Genomic DNA, 20,669 nt, shown 5'->3' with positions numbered 1-20,669 from the left:
GTTGGCGCGCGAAGCGCGCAGGGGCGAAGCCCCTAGTCATTCCAAATTTTGCATAACGTCTTATTTAACAAAAACGAGTGGCAAGCTTCACTAGCCACTGTCGAACGTTCAGTATTGTTTTCTGAGAATATTAATTTGTATTTTTTCATAGAGTTCCCTAGCAAAATTGAGCAAGATAAAATTGGCGCCTACCTGCAGATAATAACCTTGGCTATTTATAGAGACACTTTCCTGTCTTCAGCTCGGCCCCCAAACCGTATTTTTGCAGGTTCAAATCAGAGCTAAGTAACGCATATGATTCTACGGATCGACTGATCGGTAACGTAGAATTGGACTGTTAACATAAGTTACATCAAATCTAAAAAGAGAGATACCATCTTAATAATAACCGACCAGAAGTAGAAATAATAGTCGTTCAGTATAGATGTTTTTAACAGCATTATGTTCAGTTATGTATTATCTATATATCATTCAAATAACCCTACGTTTTGAAAGAAGCGTAAACGATCGAATTCAACTAGTTCTACAGCTTCTCTGTATTTGAATTTGAATTCGTCCGTCGACGTTATCTATGTTTAAATTCAAACATTTTATGATTACACTTTCTTTGGTTTTTCCTTTATATCATTCATTCATTTCCTAATTAATCGTTTGAAGAATATACATTATCTTCCACCAATAAAAATCATATTCAACCATTTATTTTCAACGATAACCCATCCTGCTTCATTATACATTAGCCTCAACCATTTAAACAACTCTTACAGACCTGTATAAGACGAGGCAACAACGTATCCACATTACTGGCTTATCGAGAGGTAAGTCTTTCTTGGTTTTAATTTTTATTCATTGTCGTTACGAGGGAGCATCCTTAATTATTCAATTATCATTGAATACAACCGCTCTGTACACCCTTTTCCCGTGTAACAGCACCAAGTGAATAACAACACTGTAAAAACCGTAACTCGAACATCGATTTAAAGACCATCTTATTGTTAATAAATGTGTATTTTAAATTAAAGTCTTGTGTAAAACGAATTATTTCAATCGCGCATAGTGATAGCTGGCACGACCCAAGCCAAAATTCCAGATCGAGATAGGCTGCACGAAAAATTCCACCCAAACCTAAACACCACAAGATTTTTCCCGACGTCCTTTCCAAAACGTACCAGTTTGACCGCATCGATTTGCAAATTTTTAAAGATACCGTAAGCAATTTTCACTTTCATTTGAAAAGATGCCAATGAAAACTTTGCTACCAAATTTTCAGGAATTCATATAATTTGGGACCAAGGTCTTTTCAGTTTTGTGTTTGAATTTAAACGACTTACGTCAATGCTTACAACGGGAGTTTGGACCAGTTTTACAAAGAAGTTTGTCTAAATTGCAGCAAGTCACCCTGTCCACAATTCAGTGGCAAAAGCTGGAGGGCATCCAGGGACATAATTCCGACCATAATTCTCGTATGCTGGCGTTCCACAGCTGGTCAGCACGTAGCTTTCTACCTTACCTTAAAATGACAACTCTATTGAGGGCAAGGTTTTCCGTACCTAGACTCAAACCAAATTAGGAGATACCAAATAATTTGGACTTGTGGCCCAAGGGCCACGTGTTCGCAGACTGCTGCATGACCACCGAACTTATTTTGATAATCTCAAGGCAGGGGATGCAGGAGAGGTCAAGTGGAGAAAAATTTTCACGGAAAAAAGATGATCATATTAGAATGATTTTATTACCTTATTCTGAATGTCAATAAGTTTTGAACGACTTCTCAACGCTCTCAAGTCCACACATTCTCACATTCGCGGGTTGAACTTCACTCATGACTGCGTTCGTGTACACTAACAATAAGTATTATGAGCTGGCTGACGTGATTACCGGTTTGAGGCGACTCATAGGCTGTTCTGCTGTCGGTCCCCTTCTATGGAGTTATGTGAATACGAATATGTTTAAAATCCGCTTTTCACGTGATAAAATATACAAAATCAAGATGTGTAAAAGAAATGCTTTTAGATTCAGTTTAGGGTTGCAAAAGATATTTTGAAAATAATGTTCTAGCTGAATTTGAAGGTCACAATTCTAAACCATTTCGATTTGAGCAATGCTAAACGCATTGAACCCATGCATTGAAAAAATACCATATAAGATGTAGTGAAATGACAACATTGAATTATTCCCGTGACAGCCATCATTATTTTTCACAGCCCATTGATCACTACGTCAGACAATCGGCTGAAGTATACTTACAAGGAAGGTATCCCAGCCGGAACTCTCCGATTTCATTTCTGCTGTAATATGTTATAGTAGACTAAAACTAAACGACACGTATTTTTTTTTATCGGCCATGAAACACTTTAAAGGGGTGAAACCATCCTTCAAAGTGAGGCATGACAAGGGGCGATTTGGCAGCTTCACCCATATGAACATAATATTTTTTAACCAATCCAACTAGAAAAATTTTCTCAGGAAAAGAAATGGAAAATGTATTTTTCCCAAAAATGAAAAAAAAAAATTAAGAGGGTGAGCCAGCCCTAAATATGATCACGTTTATGCAAAAAAATTGTCTGATTCAAGTCTTAAAATCTGAAAAAATATAGTTTTCGTATAAATACGAAAGAAAATTTACTTATTTTCGGATTTTTCCGAAAAAAATATTGGCTGGGGTAACTACCCTCGAACGCTATTTATCTTGCGCGTATGCAAAACATCGTAAAATTTAAGTCTAAAAATCTGAAAAAATATATAATGCGTACGAACACGAGGAAAATATGACATATCATTGGATTTTCTCGAAAAAAATATTGGCTGGGGTAACTACCCTCGAACGCTGTTTATCTTGTGCGTATGCAAAACATCGTAAAATTTAAGTCTAAAAATCTGAAAAAATATATAATGCGTACAAACACGAGGAAAATATGACATATCATTGGATTTTCTCGAAAAAAATATTGGAGGGATAACTGCCCTTAAACGCTGTTTATCTTGCTTTTATTGAATTGAAGAGAACATCGAAAATATTTTATTGGCCGTGATGAATGAATTTAATGGCGCAGAAATGACGATTGAAGATTCCTTATATTTTCAAGAACAATACAAAGATACTAATTCCCAAATAATAGAAGATGATAATTATGCATACTTCACCAATCCAGCCTCTGCCACATACAAATAAGTGTACGAAAGACGAAGAAAATGTATCATATGATTACATCAAGAGCCGTAGATTTCTGGAGAAGCGGACAAAATGAAATTTACGCATTGACACTGTAAAAAAAAATTTCAAAAGAGTGCAATCTTTAAATCGATTGTGACGATGGGCTCATTCATTAGATAAAGATGGCACTTAAAGAGAAAAAATCGCTGGAATTTGTGACATTGCTTTGAATAATTTCAAAGCAGCTATCGACGCCAGTTTCATCCTTCATGATAATGATTTACGCAATTGGACTTCACAAGCCCAGAAAGAAATTGGGTATGAAGATTTCCGATTTACAGCTACAAAAAAATGGTTAAATCGATTTAAACACGCACACAGAATAGTACATAGGAAAATCAATATCACCAGACCAACTTCGGAGGATGCTGAACGATTATGATTGAAGGCAGATGAATTTGTGGCTCATGTCGAGCACGATATAGCAAATTTTTGAATTCAAAACTTTGAGTGTCGAAGGAGAAAAGCAAGTACAGTGCCTTGTCCAGTCAGTTACATCTACAACCCATAGTTACACAATACAATCGCTGATATCAGCTGGACGGAAACTTTCATCACTCACGTTGTTGCCTAGTCTTATACAGGTCTGTAAGAGTTGTTTCAATGGTTGAGGCTAATGTATAATGAAGTAGGATAGGTTATCGTTCAAAATAAACGGTTAAATATGATTTTGATTGGTAGAAGATAACGTATATTCTTCAAACGATTAATTACGAAATGAATGAATGATATAAAGGGAAAACCAAAGAAGGCATAATCATAAAATGTCTAAATTTAAACATAGATAACGTTGATGGACGAATTCATATTCAAAGTGGTAAGTTTGGGCCGGCTGTAGAAGCAAATTTATTCAGACCCATTATTATTTATATAGCGGCATCAAAATCTGGAAAACTTACTTCAGGTATAAATATAACATAATTTTTATCTAACATTCTTACTCAAAAGAATATACCTTCAGCCGCATTCACTTCTTTTTATTCCTTTCAGATCACATTGAACCTTGGTTGACGGAAATATGTTGTCCAAATATAGGACAAAGCAGCGTATTACTAATTGATTCATGGAGTGATCATTGTCCTGCAGTAGTAGCAGAAAGTCAACCCCGGAATGAAAATATTATTCTAAAATTATAAACAACAGGGACGACAGGAAAAATCCAACCCTTAGATGTATACGGGCTTAGAATTTGGAAGAATTTCGCGCGACACTTTTCCGACAGTGCCATTTTGAATGGCACATGAATCATGAAATCAGTCTACATTCAAGAAATAACATTGTAAAACTGCAATCTTTGGTCCACTATCAATCAATTATCCTCTCCGTGATACATTAATCTTTTCAAATATTTTTGGTATAAATCTGAATACATTTATGAAAAACCATAAAAATTCGAAAATCCAGTTGATTTCAGTTTCGGGGACTCTTGTAAGACCCATTGCGGAATCGAAGGCTGCACAGGCGTTGCTGTTATTGGATGTTCATGGTGTAAAAAATCCTTGTCCTTCAAACACTTTTCCGACGACTATCATTATTGTTCAAGATTCGAAAGTTAATAATGTTGTGTTTATAATTTTCGTAATGACAAGTTATACCAATAAAACGTATTAAAATTCATTCAAAACATTACGTTGTCTTTGTTTCAGATGATTTATTTTTGAGCCTTTGATGATACAGTGAGAAGATAAAAATCCTCAACAATTCAAAGCATTTTAAGGGTAGTTCCGTTCAATTTTGATTTTCGAGAAAATCCAAAGATACGTCATATATACTTCACTTTTATACGGAATGTATATTTTTTCAGTTTCTTAGACTTGAATTTGACCATTTTTCACGTACACACAAGGTGAATAGCGTTCAGGGGTAGTTACCACGTCCAATATTTTTTTTCAATAAAATACGAAAATACGTAATTTTCTTTTGTGTACATACGTGTTACGCCCCGACGTACTGCCTTGGCGTACCTTTTTAAAATTCCATTTCATATCATTTCTTTGATTACTTCAATGCACATATATCATTTCATCAAATCTCATATTCTAATAACAGCGAGTTCCACCCCTCCTGGCAAAAGTCACGTAGAGACCAACAACGATCCCTAGTATAAGGTTCAACTTTCGTTTATTTAGCTGGTACCAAGAACTGAGATGAGAGACTGCTGAGTTAGTATCAGTAGTGCTCAGCCTGGAAATAACCCTCTTTTTATATTGAAATTATAATCAATAACTAGGATAAACCACTACCTTCAGAACCATCAAATTAAAATAGATTACTCATTGGAATGTATGAATGAATGTGTGAAGATTGCATGCAAATATCTTTTGTTCATATTTTCAATGTGTCACCGACGAGATTGAGAATCGTCGGACCACCGTTGGAGAGCGTGAAGTGACGCTGACCATGTGGATTTGGGCGCCAGGAGGTCGCCTCGCTCCCCATTGGCTAATTACCGTTGTAACTTATTACAACTGCAGCTCCTTGGACCCTCGGGCCCAAGAAGCCGCGTCTTTCGTCTGTCAAGTCGCGAAGTGCGTGGACGTAAACCCGGATTAGCCCTCTCGAGCAAGAGTAGCGTTTGGAAAATCTTAGTTGTGACCGGCCTAAAGTCTCGCGCTAATTCGTCAAATTCGAGCATTCAGTTATTCTGTTAGCTGCAAAAGACTCACTATCTTCTACATTTCCATCTTTTCTGTTCTTTACACAATCTCATCATTTCGCGAATAGACATTTTTATGATATTCCATTTTCCACAATTAAATTGAGTTCGGCCCTGATTCAAGCGAATCAGGTAATCTTAAGTAAAAATAATAATAATTACACTATCATTTTCAATAAATAAATCGTTGCAATCAATTTCATCATATATTAAAATCAGAAAATTGACACTTTCAACTATAACTTTCGTTAACAAGATATCATTCTAAATCTAAAAAGACTAAGTGACCGACGTTCAACATCATTCGATTGATCAACTCTTCCAAATTTGAGGTGAGGCCCCTGGTCCAGCATTCTTCCGACGCAGACCGACACGATCCGACGGCTCTCAATCTCGTCGACCGATTCACCTAAAGCTAAGTCAATCCGAGTGTTAATCTTCGAAATTGAACGAATTCTTGTTTCACCTTTATAATCAAAATCTACTTCAGTACTTTTCATTCAAAATTAAGTCTAGAATTGGTGGCTAGCTTCACTACCCCCAATTAAATCGTACTTATTGTTTCCAAGAATTAACGAATAAGACTTAACCATAATATATATAATTGATTCAAGATAATCTAAAAAGAGAGATGCAATACAATAATCACGACCAGCTAGTTAACCATCGTTCAGAGTAGATGTTCCTGGTACCAAATAATAATATCCATTAGAATAGTATAACACACGATTTTTTTTATAAACTTGAAGACTTTATAAATTGTAATTTTCGGCTCATATATCATTATTACCATTGATTGTTACCAGGCATTTCAATAACCAAATCGAAATAGAATATACTTCATCTTTTACCAGTCAAATCATATTAAACATTTATTTTGAACGACCTTCTTCCCATTTTTTTCTATTATTGTAAAATTGCCTCAACAATTTAAACAAACCTCACAGACCTGTACAGGACCATAGCAGCACGATCCTGCAAAATACCGGCTTATCGAAAGGTAGGTCTTCTCTTAGTTTTAATTATTATTCATTGTCGTTACGTGGGAGCTTGATTATTCAATTAATCATTAACTACCACCGCTCAGTACACCCTCACCCCCACGTAACATACGCAATATATATTTTTGAAAAATTTTCAAATTTCAATTGGACCATTCCTCGCGTAGAAGCAAGATAAACAGCGTTCAAGGGCAGTTACCCCTCCAATATTTTTTTCGAGAAAATCCAATGATATGTCATATTTTCCTCGTGTTCGTACGCATTATATATTTTTTCAGATTTTTAGACTTAAATTTTACGATCTTTGGCATACACGCAAGATAAACAGCGTTCGAGGGTAGTTACCCCAGCCAATATTTTTTTCGGAAAAATCCGAAAATAAGTAAATTTTCTTTCGTATTTTTACGCAATCTATATTTTTTCAGATTTTAAGACTTGAATCAGACAATTTTTTTGCATAAATGTGATCATATTTAGGGCTGGCTCACCCTCTTAATTTTTTTTTACATCTTTGAGAAAAATACATTTTCCATTTCTCTTCCTGAGAAAATTTTTCTAGTTGGATTGGTTAAAAAATATCATGTTTACGTGGGTGAAACTGCCAAATCGCCCCTTGACATGTCTCACTTTGAAGGATGGTTTCACCTCTTTAAAGTGTTTCATGGCCGATAAAAAAAAATACGTGTCGTTTAGTTTTTAGTCTACTATAACATATTACAGCAGAAATCAAATCGGAGAGTTCGGGCTGGGATACCTTCCTTGTTAAAGACTACTCCGGGTATACTGAGACCAAACACTGTAGCTGATCTAATTAATCATACAATAAGTTCGTTGACTTATCATGTTACACAGTCAAGACCCTCTAAAATCCATGCATAAGATTAATTACAACATATTACCTGTAAATCTCCGTTGGCAGAAACTGTCCGGCGTATTCTGTGCTTGCTATATGATTCCTCGTCATGTCCCTTGGGGTGGCCACTTCCACAGCGTTGACGAATCTGATTGAAAATGATTGTAACATTCTTATTCATGGAAGTGAATAACATTTCACAGAACAGCGTGAAAATTGAATCAATTGGCTACAGAGTATGTTCAGTAAACTTTATCAAAGAAAATTTTTTTCCAATTTTCATCGGACTCAAACGAAAAATTTTAGTTTTTCACAAATAAACGGAGCCTCCTTAATTCGGGTGCTCGCTGATACGAAGTTTATATTTTTAAATGCATTAACACATACAAAACTGATAATCGAGATTTATATTCGATTTTAATCGGTTAAAAGAACTCTTAGTGCATCAAAAATATTCACACGATATTCCAAGAAAGCGGAAAGTATATAAATTTATCGTAATGAAAATTTATACATTTGAATATTCGCGGACAGATGTAATATATCGTCAGCAAAAAATATTTACATATAGATTCTATATCTCCGTTTCATTTGAATATCACGGGAACATTTTTCATGGACTAATGATTTTGTGAAGCGGTAATACTACAGTGTGATTTTGTGACTATTTTTTTTTTTAAGGCTCAAATGCTTCTTTAATTCATCGAACATTGTTTCGGCAAAGTATCGAATTAGTTAAATGTGTGTCTCGCGGCGCTCAAAATCGTCCTCACACATGGACGCACACTCGCATGCAATGTTGACTTGCCGTCTCTGAGTCAAATCTCGCCGCTTGCCCGTGTCGCGACTCAAAACCTATCAGCTGTAACCCATGTATTGTCTAATGTCTCAAAATCGTGTATGTGTGTAATCTGTGTGTTCTCTCGCTCTGTAAACCATAAGTCTGTATAAAGTTCTCTTGCGATACGGTCTGTATCGCCGCATTAAGATCAATAAAGACCTCGGTTATTGTTAATCATTATCTCTCTCCATCTCAACATCATTTCGTTTCATTTACACTCGTCCTCAATCACTCGTTCGCGGATCCAATGATTTATATCTTTTTGCCATCTCCCTGAACAAACATGATTCCCAAGAGTCTGCATGTAAGAGAAGATTTCTCAAATCTTCGAAACAGTCGATTCTTCGAGTGAAGGCACGATTCCAAATCTTAGGTAATTTGAGGGCGAGCTTCGAATGCTCACGTTTAAATGCGTTTCTCTATGTTTTTCAAGGCACGCACCGAACTAGCGGTTTCAACTTTCAACTTATCAACTCCAAATTTTGATAGTAGCTTTTTAATGACATTTTCTAGTGAAGAAAGTAAGATTTTTTCAATTGATTCAAATTTAATTTAATGATTGTATGATCGAATTTTGATCGATTTTGCCACTTTGAAAAAACTTTTTTCTTCTAATTGACACCATTTCTGTACAAATTAATATCCCTGCAAGACCCTATGTAATTCACTAGATTTTGTTATCTTCATTTGGAAATCTTTTTTAATTTTGGTTCTCGATTAAAATTGCGGTCATTCGAGACAAAAAGAAGTTTCTGTTCATCAGACACTCCACCATTATTTTATTTCGGAATAATCAAGAAAACAATACTGTGTTTTTTACGAATTCATTACCATGTTTGAAAAACAGAATTAAAAAATATCAATTTATTTTTTGTAACTAAATTTGAGATAATGCCCCTTAATTTGGTGTATACAAAGTAATTAGAAATATCCCCTAGGAGGTAATTGATGTCTTTCAATATCTGTTATCACCCCTTAAGAGGTAATTTATATTGTTTAAGTCTTAAAGTACAAACAGATTTTTCTTCTACTATTTCAAAACAAAATGGAGTTGGAGCGGCTGATGAAAGGAAACTTTTTTTTGAATGACCTCCACGGGCGACTACCTGCAGGTTGCAATTTTTGATCTGAAACAAAAAACGCAACAGATTTTAAAAGAAGATGCCAGAATCCAGTGAATTGCGTAGAATTTTTCGGAAATATTAATTTTCACAAAAATGGTGTAACAATTTCAGGGCCGTTCGTTCCCGATCGGTATGGAATAAAGACCGACTGGGTTCTACCTCGTCTTTGCAGCTAAGAGCAACTGGGAAGTCGAGCAGTAGGATTGTATGAATGCGTGTTATTATATTAAAATATAAGTTTGATATTTATTGACTAATTTGGAAGGTAGAGATGAAGTGAACTGTTTCGATAATAGACGAAAAGGTAGTCGGTCGACAGGTCACGAAGGAGTGTGTCTTGAGACGAGCAGAAGAAAGCGTTGGCGAATGCAAAGAACAGAATTCCGAATCCTGGTTCTGCGTATAGAAGGTGATAGTCAGGTGAAATGGAGCTTTCACTAGATGGGAAGAGAAAAGAATCAGTTGTGAATGTGAAGAGGGACTGCACGTAACAATGGCATCAACTTGAAGGAAATAGTTTTTTTCTAATGAAAAAATTGGAAGCAAAACGGTCATAAAATCGTTAAATTTCGACCAATCAAAATAATCCTACGCAGTTCACTAGAAAATGTTATTATGAAGCTATAGTCAAGATTTGGAGATGATCGATTTGAAATTGAAGGTGGTAATTGGTCATTTACTTTGAAAAACATGGATTTGAGGAAAACGCATTTGAAAAACGATCATTCAATTCTCATTCTCAAATTACTTGCAAGTCAGTATCGCGATTTCATTCGAAAAATAAACTCTTCTACTATTCAAAACATTTTTCCTCATGGACAGATTTTTGGATATCATTTTTCAATAATTGAGGAAGCGTTTAAGCCAATAAAAAAAAATGGCAAAAAAAAAAAAAAAATTACAAGGTAGTATCACTCCTGAATCGATTAAAGAGAAATATATATTTTCATTAATAATTTTGTACGTATTAATTGATTTAAAAATATGAAACCCGTGTAAGCGATCGTTTGGGCTTTAGTTACAGCTCCCAGGCAGCATATTCATATCCCAGTAATGTAACAAATACTTGAATCTTGTTCCTTCCGAAATGACAGCTACATCACATGTGCTCTACATGTAGCGTACATTTACTCTATTATGTCCGCCACAAACCATTATGGCAGCTATACATATAACAGGCACAGAACAGAGATACGTATCAACGATATAATATCACAAATATACTATGGATGATATTCATGTCCTTGCAAGTCCGTTATGTATCGTTTATGTTCTTATTTTTTGCATCCAGCACATGGCAGTTATATTTTTGCAGTGATAGATCAGATTCCTATCTGTTACGTAATACATCCACATCAGAACCGTTGAATTAACGTAATTAATACATATCTATCACTCCGTGTAACATCCGGCGATTCATTTTATGCGCATGTGCACATTTCCAAACTTGTAAAAAAAGTACCCAAATACAGGATATATGAAAAGATTGTTTATTACCACCCAGAATATCTAAATAGAATGTGCCATAAAAGTAACTAGGTTTAAATTACAAAGCATAACAAAGATACTAGAATATAGAAATTGAACATATAGTGTCATACAAGTAACAATAGAGAAATGGGTGTATATTACCATTACACGTATTTTGCTTAATATAATACAGGTAGTAGCATATCAAAATTCAACAAGTTACAGCGAGAAGTAAGTACACGCTACTTAACATTGCTCTTGGAGTTCATAAGAATCTTACAATTTAACCGATAATATCACATTAGTAATAATATTTAGGTACTATAGTAGATATCAATCACAATAATAAGTGCTCAGGACTAGATTGGCTCATAGGAGAAAATGAATTAAAAATTGCCATAAGAACGTAACTGAAAATTTAATCAGTCCGATCTGTAAGGCACAGATTGTAAATAATTCCGCCAAAAGGGCGTAAACCACATTAATTGTTTTGTATTCACCAGTACTAGGATGAAAAAAGTAAAAAAAGATAAAAATGACGTCACATCTCACGGGCAGAAGTTTCTCTGAATTTTCACAAATCAGAAGAACGATTAGTTTGGAGAGTGTGATCACATTTATTAAAATAAAAATCATTAAAGAAAGAAAATATTACGCAGTTTTCGCAGTTTTGCTAGAAAAAAATAAGTGGTTTACGTGCCTCCGGGGAGATACTTTCTGAAATTTCGCCCTACGACTCTAGCATTTTAAGTTTGAGATAACAGTCTCATGGCAGAAAAAATTTCGAGAGTCAAAATGCTGGTCTGCCCTCCACTGGCTGGTCTGGTCTCCAACTCTATATACAATACCCTGGTGGAAATAATTCTAGGAATTTCTATATATTGTGACGAAAATTAAAATGTAGTATTTCATGAAAAATTATGGTTCTTTTCAATTTGATCGACAAAACCAACGAGGTTTTCTGAATCAGTACAAAAATCTACGATTTTTCAAATGAATCACAATTTTTTGATAAACCACAAAAGAACAATAATTTTCTATTAAAAATGTTCCAGTTTCTCTAGAAATTCGTAGAAATTTCCAGCAGGGTATTTTTTACTTCACATATTATATAATAATGAACATATTTATAAAAAGAGTAATTCTACAACCAGTATCTAACTTTTACGTTATGTAACGTATAAGAAACTGATATGAAATCAAGTCAACACTGATGTTCCTGTAATGTAACTTATCGATATTTTATGGTATTATATTTCGCGATAAAACAAAAATTGAGATCCTTTCTAAAATGAATTCATAGGCTATTATATAATAGCTTCGCAAGGTAACTACCGTTATATAATTTTTCTGTGTAGTTTGTTCCTAATTTTTCAATCAAACTCTATCTCGAATATGTTGCTCACGTCACCAAAAGTAAGACAATACGTATACTTTAGGATAGAAGTTCGTGACCAGGAGGTAGATTGAAGAAGGAAGTTTGTCGAAAATCCGGTCAGGAAGAAGAAAGTTTAATACTTTGAAGGACTTGAGAGTAAAAATCAACGTTTGCCAAGATGCCAAGATATTCTTAATGACTCGACTACCTATACTCTTATCTCTCGTGATCCCACCTTAAAAGTACAAAAACAAGTCAACGATATGATAAATCTATGGCAACAGAAAAAAAATTTATAGATTCCAACTCTGCAAAACACCTCAAAACTTTTAACTCTCTTCCTCCTAAAATATATTTTCTTCCCAAAATTCATAAAGAAAATGTTCCTCTCAGACCGATTGTTTGTAACATCAATTCTCCCACCTACAAAATTTCGAAATTTTATTCTTGTGTCTTATCAAACATAACAGGTACATCCGACTATCACATCAAGGACACTTGGTCTTTTGTTTACAAAATCAGGGGAAAAACAATCTCTCCTGATCACCTGTTAGTATCCCTAGATGTCAAATCACTGTTTACCAACATTCCAACCAATCTAGCAATATCGATTATCAGTAAAAACTGGCCCAATTTGAAATCTCACACCAACATCAATAAAAAAGAATTCCTAGCGGCCACCAAACTTTGTTTAGATTCATGCTATTTTGCTTACAAAGACAAATTCTACCAACAAATCTTTGGCGTAGCAATGGGCTCACCAATTAGCCCAGTAGTAGCGAATCTAGTACTCGAACATTTTGAAAAAAAATCATTTCAAATCTCCCTTTCAGCCTACCTTTTTACTAACGATACGTAGACGATATTATAACGTGTGTGAAGAACGAAAACCTACAATTCCTTCTTAATAAGTTTAACAATTTTCACCCACGTATTCAATTCACCTCTGAGTTGGAAGAAGTTGGAAAAATCAGTTTTCTAGACACTATGGTGATTAACCACAATGACACCATAATTTTAGATTGGCACCACAAACCAACCTGGTCTGCGAGATACATTCATTTTAACTCACATCATCCCATTAAACACAAAAAATCTGTCGCCATATCCTTATTTGATCGTTGCCTTAGAATCTCAAACCCTCAATTCCTTAAAAAGAATTTAAAACTTGTTGAAACAACTCTTATCTCCAATGGCTATCCTAAAAAATTCATTAATGACATCAAAAAGTATAGAGTAGAAAAAATGTACAACTCGATTGATTGGAATTTAGACTCCAACAATCTAACCGATGTTAATGATAAATTTAAAAACTCTATCTCTATACCGTATATAGAAAATCTATCTAGCCAAATCAAAAAAATTCTGAATGACGAGGGAATTGAAATTACTTTTAGAATTTCTAATACTATAAAACTGTCTCTGTTTTCTCATCTAAAATCTGTTACTCCTAATTTAGAGAAAATTAACTGTGTTTATAAAATACCATGTCGAGACTGTAGCATGAGTTATATTGGACAAACGTCGCAACACCTAAAAAATAGAATTTCTAGCCATCGTTCGAATATCAAATTCCATGTCACTGACAGATGTGCTTTAGCAGATCACTCCTTAAGCCTGGGGCACAATTTCGATTTCAACAATTCTATAACCCTAGCTACAGAACCGAATTGGTATAAACGTATCATCAAAGAAATGATTTATATCTTTAAGAACAAAAGGAACTCCGTTAACAAACGTACAGATATTGAACATCTTAGCCACTTATACTCCAACATTCTCTAGCTCACACATTCTTGTTTTCAAATCTTAGCGCCCCTTACTCCGATTGGTCGCCTGCCTTTTGTATCTATGACTTTCGAACATAGATCAAGATCACACGTGATCAACATAGATTTACGGATCTTTTCCCGCTAACCTTCACTTCCGTCCGAAATGCTGTTCCACTAACAACACCTAAGCATGTACTGGTCGTCATTTTTTGTGAGTAATCATTTCAAATTTAACTGATCTTTTTCCCCATTTCCAATTCCCACATTATTATTAAGCATTTTTTCTGACATATTCCAATTCTCATTTACCAATTTTTCCTCTTATTAACCTTTCTCAAAAAATTTTGACACCTAACCTAAAACTGTCACTTTGACAAGTTTTCTTGCAACTGTTTTAATTTTTCACCGATTGTGTACAACAACAAATATTTGTTTAAACATAGTTCCATGCTCTCAATTCAGATTTGTTGTTTTGAAGCATCCTGTTTTGTTAATTATTACATAAATTATTCCTGAGGATGGTCGGCAGGGCCCGGCCGAAACGTCGATTTTTACTCTCAAGTCCTTCAAAGTATTAAACTTTCTTCTTCCTGACCGGATTTTCGACAAACTTCATTCTTCAATACGTATACTGTCAGTATGGTGTTCTACTACTACCACAAACTACATAAAAAACATGATAGAATTTGAGATTGATATTATGTGAAGGTATAGAAGCTATCAAATGAACTTAAAAATCTATAAGAATTGCAGTTTGCAGGTAAGTATCATGAATTAATCTGAGCCAGTACAGATGTAAGTTAGAAAACTAGAGTAAGTTGAAATTGAATACAAGATTGACTCCAATTGGTTGAACTGTAGTTAATTCACAGTATGAGCTTGTGCAATTGCTCGTGCCTCCCCCATTCTTGTGCTTTGGCCTTAGGCCTTGTCTTCTCTGACGAATCTTTGTTTTCCTTGACGGAACCACCCACAGCAAGTTTCTTCATATTCTTCATCTGTCATGATGTAATTCACCGTTGCTGCATCTAGGAAATAAAAATGGACCTAATTTTTGTAAGAGAAAGGTCATAAAGAAATTTTCGAGTCTGAATCAGATGAATTACATTGGAAGAATCCACTTCACAGTTAAATTTTTCTGCAATGGAATTACAAAGTAAATAAGAATTCAGTGGTATCGCAAAGATTAATTGAAATAGCAATAACTTTGTTGCAATAAAATTGTACTTACATACATAATTGAGACTCAACCTCGTACAATTTTTTTTCGCCTCTTGCGGACTAGATTCTCTACCGAATTTTTTTTGTGCAGAAATCACTTCCTGGATCAAATTGAAATGAAATAACGTAAGACAATCTCTGATCTTGCTGAATGTGACTAAAAATTAGTTTATAGAGATAGAGAAATTCGAAAACTAATGCAAAGTGCAATTGGCCGCTGTTAACACACTTGTAATATCGTTTCGTCTTTGTCATCATTTTTAGCACTTACTACCCTCACGGAAAAAACCCTCAATTTTTGGGGGTGAGCTACAAAATTTAGGGGTTTACCCTGAAAGTTGAGGATTAACCCCTCAATTTGGCGGTTTACCCCCAAAAATTGAAGATAAACCATCAATAATGGAGGGCTTGTAGTGTTCAAGTTGGATATAACTTTATTACTTATACATGATACGTGAAGGAATAGTTGCGCCTGGCTTGGCTGTCGGGCAACCACTGCTGTGTCGTCTTACCTGTTCTTACGCCCTCACTCACCTAGCTCTTACTTAGCTATTCGCGCTAGCTATACAGGTATATCACAGGGTTTATATCCAGCAGTTGGAGGTTAACCCTCCACAATTGAAGGTTCATCCACAAGAAATGAAGGTGAACCCTGGACTTTGAAGGTGAAGCCTCAACGTTGAAGGTAAACCCTTAACGATAAAGGTTAATTCCTAACAATTGAGGGTTCAATCCCCAAGACATAAAGGTTAACCCTCAAACTGTAAGGTACACCTTCAACCATGACGGTAATTCGTATCCCCAAAATTTAACTGATGGTAAATGTGAGGGTGAACTATCAACATTGCCGGGATTGTCCCATGCAATCCCAAGGGATACACCAAACTCTTCTTGAGGGTAAACTCTAAAACTTGGGTGTCAACGCGAAAATATAATATGTAAAAGGTTGGCGGTGAACCCTTGATTCCATTGCAGGGTAACATAACCCGTGAAATTTCCAAGGTAATTCTTATGATATTCGTTGAAGTTCCTATATTCTCAATAACATCTTAAATGATCTATCTATATATTATTTACATCAAAACCAATGATTGATTTGAATTCAACTTTCGAACAACTCGCTGGAATTAAGCCATCGCCTCATATACTGTAAGGATCACTATTGATATTGCATTTCGCTTAGCCTGCATGCAATTATGCAACGCTCCGAAAGAATACTACTTAGTTTTTTCAGGGTTGAAATTAGAAATCATAAACTGCACTATATATAGGGATTCCCACGTCAACTCGGTGAATCAAAAACACTGACCCGCTTCGATTTTCTCGGTGATTTCTTATATGATAGTTGTTGGAAATTATCTGAAAATTATCAAATCTGGATATTTCATATATTATATGCAGTCACGGTCGTCGCACGATAACTATCAACAAAAATTCCAGAATGTTTCAAAAATATATTATTTTTCGGATGGAGCACCACAACAGTTCAAGAACACATCGGCATTCATCAATTTGTGCTACCACCTGAATGTTTTGGGCTAAAGGCTGAATGGCATGTCTTTGCTACATCCCATGCAAAAGGACCATGTGATGGGTTAGCAGGAACGATCAAACGTCTCGCTGCAAGAGCATCTCTTCAAATGGGCACGAGAAAGGAAATTTTATCATCCTTGACATTGTATGACTGGGCACGTGAGTCATTTAAAAACGTTGATTTCACTTTCATTTCAAATGAGAAATACGAAGTACGTGCAGCACAGCTAAAGTCAAGATTTGCAAATGCTGTATCTGTAAAAAAGACGCAATCTATGCATTGTATTACCACTAATGCCGAGAATCGTGGTTCTGCTACTGTAACATATGTTTCTATGTCAACAGTGACAAGGAGAGTTCAAATAATAAAGATTTGACCCTTGTCATAACTCTTTTGCGTAATAATTTTTATTTCTTACCCACTTCGCACTTTGAACATGTATATTTACTATAAAATCGCTGAATATAATGCTTTGGTCAGACATTTTCAAACTTCATTCGATAGTTCGTGCGACGACCGTGACAGCAGCACAATACAGATCGGCAATTCATCACAGAACTTTCAACTTTATTTTGCTATGGTTTATTTTTAGATAATCCCAAAATAAAAAAATACATTTGCCATGTAAAAAAGTCTGAACTTTTCGAAAAAAATGTTTAAAAAAAAATGAAAAATGATGCATTGGTAGAAAAAGTGTTTTTCAGTTTTTGACCTCATTTTTCAGGGTTTTCCCGACACTGTAGGAAATTGAAAATATTTTTTTCAGAAATCTGAGACTTTTTTACACAAAAACCATAATTTAATTCATTTTCAGAAATTTTACAAGGGGTTGATATTTTTAATATCTCAAGTCAAGAATTGCAAATCTTGCGATTTTCGATCTACTGTATCTTCGAAAGGGTTTGACGGAAAAATTTGAAAAAAATCATGAAAGGTCTCTTTGTTATGTACTTTTCAATAAAAATTTTTGTTATGTAGAGTTCAGACCCCCCGGCACAACTTCACTCAATAATTGGTGGAATGACCAATATGTATATGATTGCCTTAAGATATCAAATGAGAAATAACCAGACAACTTCAAGATTAGTCAATTTTTATTGTATTTACTCATGTTGTGTAATGCACTTTTGTAATACCGTTACATCTATAATCCCAATAAAATGACATAATTAGCTTTTGACTCGAGAATTCTTTCGAAGTGAATCCTCGATTGGAAGGTTCACCCTCAACTTGGAGGTAAACCCTTGACTTCGGGATTAACCCTCACTTAAAAGGTAAGCCCTTAACTTGGGAGTAAACCCGCGATTTGAGAGTAGACCCTCGACTTAAAAGTAAACTCTCAAATGGGGAGTAAACCTTCGACTTCGAGGTTAACCCTAAATTAAGGGGAACGAATTTACCCTTTAGAGGTTGAGGGTTATTTTGGGGGTTTTTTCCGCAAGGGTAGCTATCCACTGCTGTTCCATGTTGAGCAAAATTGCATATGAGACAGAAGATCATTATGAGTACTTCACTTTTACGTAAGTTCTAATAACTAAGAATGCTGTCCATAAAATTCAATTGCATGTGTGTACATCGCGGTAAAAAAAAAAAAAAAAATGCCAGAGGTTAAATTTTAGCATTCTTATCATGTAAATTGATTATTTCTTGATTGTTGATAATATCTTAGATGATCTTTATTATAGCCAAATTATAGAGTTAAAAATTATCACGTAATCCCAAGCAGGGACAATTCCGAGCCACTGAATTTGAGTAAAACTCTTCGAAGAGTACGCAATGTGGTATCCTTTGCTTCGTTACCTCCAATTCGTTTCAAATATAATCCCTACGGTTATTCACAATGGTCAACAAGTTAATTCCATGGCATAACAATAAAGAAAATTCAAAAATAAATTAGTTCGTACAGTCTTCATACATCTATAATTTTGAGATTTCATTTTTCGCATCTATTCTGAGAAAACAAAATCGAAAAAGACGTAAGAAATTATCATTAAATTCCTCAAATTGTTTTACGCTTCAATGCACTGAGAAAATCGATAGCAAAAAAGGTCAACAAATACATATAACACGTGATTTTATACACAGCATGATCTAAAATGGCCGTATTTTTTCATAATAGTTGATTTCTTCTGGCATTGAAGATCAAAATATACAATAAGAAAATATGAAGAAGCCAATTGATTATGAAATAAGAGCTGTTTCAGTTGCCTAATCGGGAGGCAAAAATGTTTTCACCATGTTTCCAAAATTTTGGTTGATTAAACTAGATAATATTCCCAAATTATCACTAATGCAAAATGTCGAAAAGCACAGAACTTAACTTAGACAATTGTTTGCAGAAATGATACCGTGGACTTGGGATTAACAATTAATCTAAATCGGCTGTTTGTTTTTGGTACTTTGAGTCAGTGAAAATTTGAATTGTGGATCAAGCTTGAACCATCAAAACTTCAGACAGATATTTCTCGTCCAGTCTGTGGCCTAACTACGTTGTCGCTCAACTGAAGCTGTGTACTGACTTTCACTTTATGAGTTGATATTATTCTGTGTTTGTTGGGTAATAATGGTCTGTGAGTTCTTAAATCCAGCGGAGTTTATAACCGTCACTACATTCATAACGTTTGTAGAAATTTAATATATAAAAGAAACGGTTAGCTTCCTGACATTTTTTCTCTCAAAACTTGAGCTTTCTAATCTAAGACTTTCCTAAGGAATCGTTCTAGATTTGAGCTACTATAAACTTAGAGGTTCTAATGTGATTCCAATGTCAAATTTTCAAGCTAAGAGTGACACTATTCAAGTACTCACCACACTAGATTTTAGGGTAGCATTTATTTCCAATTGGTACTCAAAATCCTTCAGCTTATCAATTGTAAGAAATGGTAAAGAATCTGTAATCATGAGCAGTTCAGCACTTGCAGGCGTGTTGGTGTTATCATCAGATTTTGTTTGTAATTTATTCAAACTTGCTGTTATCGATTTCACCTCTACTGCTATTTCAGCAACTTTTTTGAATAATTTATTAAAATTGTCCGTAGGAAAATGCGATTACGATTGTCATATCTGAATACTGATTCATTACTTTGAGGATAATGTAAACCTTGAATAATTCGTTCCAAAGATTCGGACAGACCTATGAAATAACATGAGGAAATATTAGAACTTTAGATAAATCAGAATGATGGCACCGAAATTTAACTGCATCTACAATTAACCCAATGTTGGCGTTGACAGATATGCCAATTTTCCAAAACTAGTTCTGAATCACGAGTTTGGTGGTACTGACTGTCGTATAGGTATATATACAGTTAACAACCACAGTAATTCTTATTTTGTAGTTTTAGTCTCGGTGCCATACTGAGATGGTCACAAATGTAGGTACCTTGTGTATACGTCGCTGATCTGTTAGATATGTACGATGGCGAAGAGATAGCTAATGCATCCTATACTGGCAGTCATGATCTTGGTGCTACAAGTAAATTCAGGTCTGTAGATAAAAATGTCAATATTTTAATACAGTCTTCTGAAATATATGCTACAAAGGCAGTATTTTCGTAATCGGGTAACAATAAGAGTTTGTGTGATTCAAGGCCAACGACTTCTTG

General features: G+C 34.8%; 1 protein-coding gene across 1 annotated transcript in view; it reads right to left on the bottom strand.

The window, feature by feature from the left end:
• Window positions 1-20,669, bottom strand: part of LOC124178533 (glutamate receptor ionotropic, NMDA 2B) — a 2,057,245-nt gene that overhangs the window by 146,102 nt on the left and 1,890,474 nt on the right. The window contains exon 18 of the mRNA XM_046561964.1: window positions 7,771-7,872. Within this exon, the coding sequence (XP_046417920.1) occupies window positions 7,771-7,872 (102 nt within the window). The remainder of the gene's footprint in view (window positions 1-7,770; window positions 7,873-20,669) is intronic.

The sequence above is a fragment of the Neodiprion fabricii genome, chromosome 3 (genome assembly GCF_021155785.1).
Source record: "Neodiprion fabricii isolate iyNeoFabr1 chromosome 3, iyNeoFabr1.1, whole genome shotgun sequence".
Classification (NCBI taxonomy): Eukaryota; Metazoa; Arthropoda; class Insecta; order Hymenoptera; family Diprionidae; genus Neodiprion; species Neodiprion fabricii.
The sequence above is the reverse complement of the archived record's forward strand: the minus strand, read 5'-3'. Positions and strand labels throughout refer to the sequence as shown.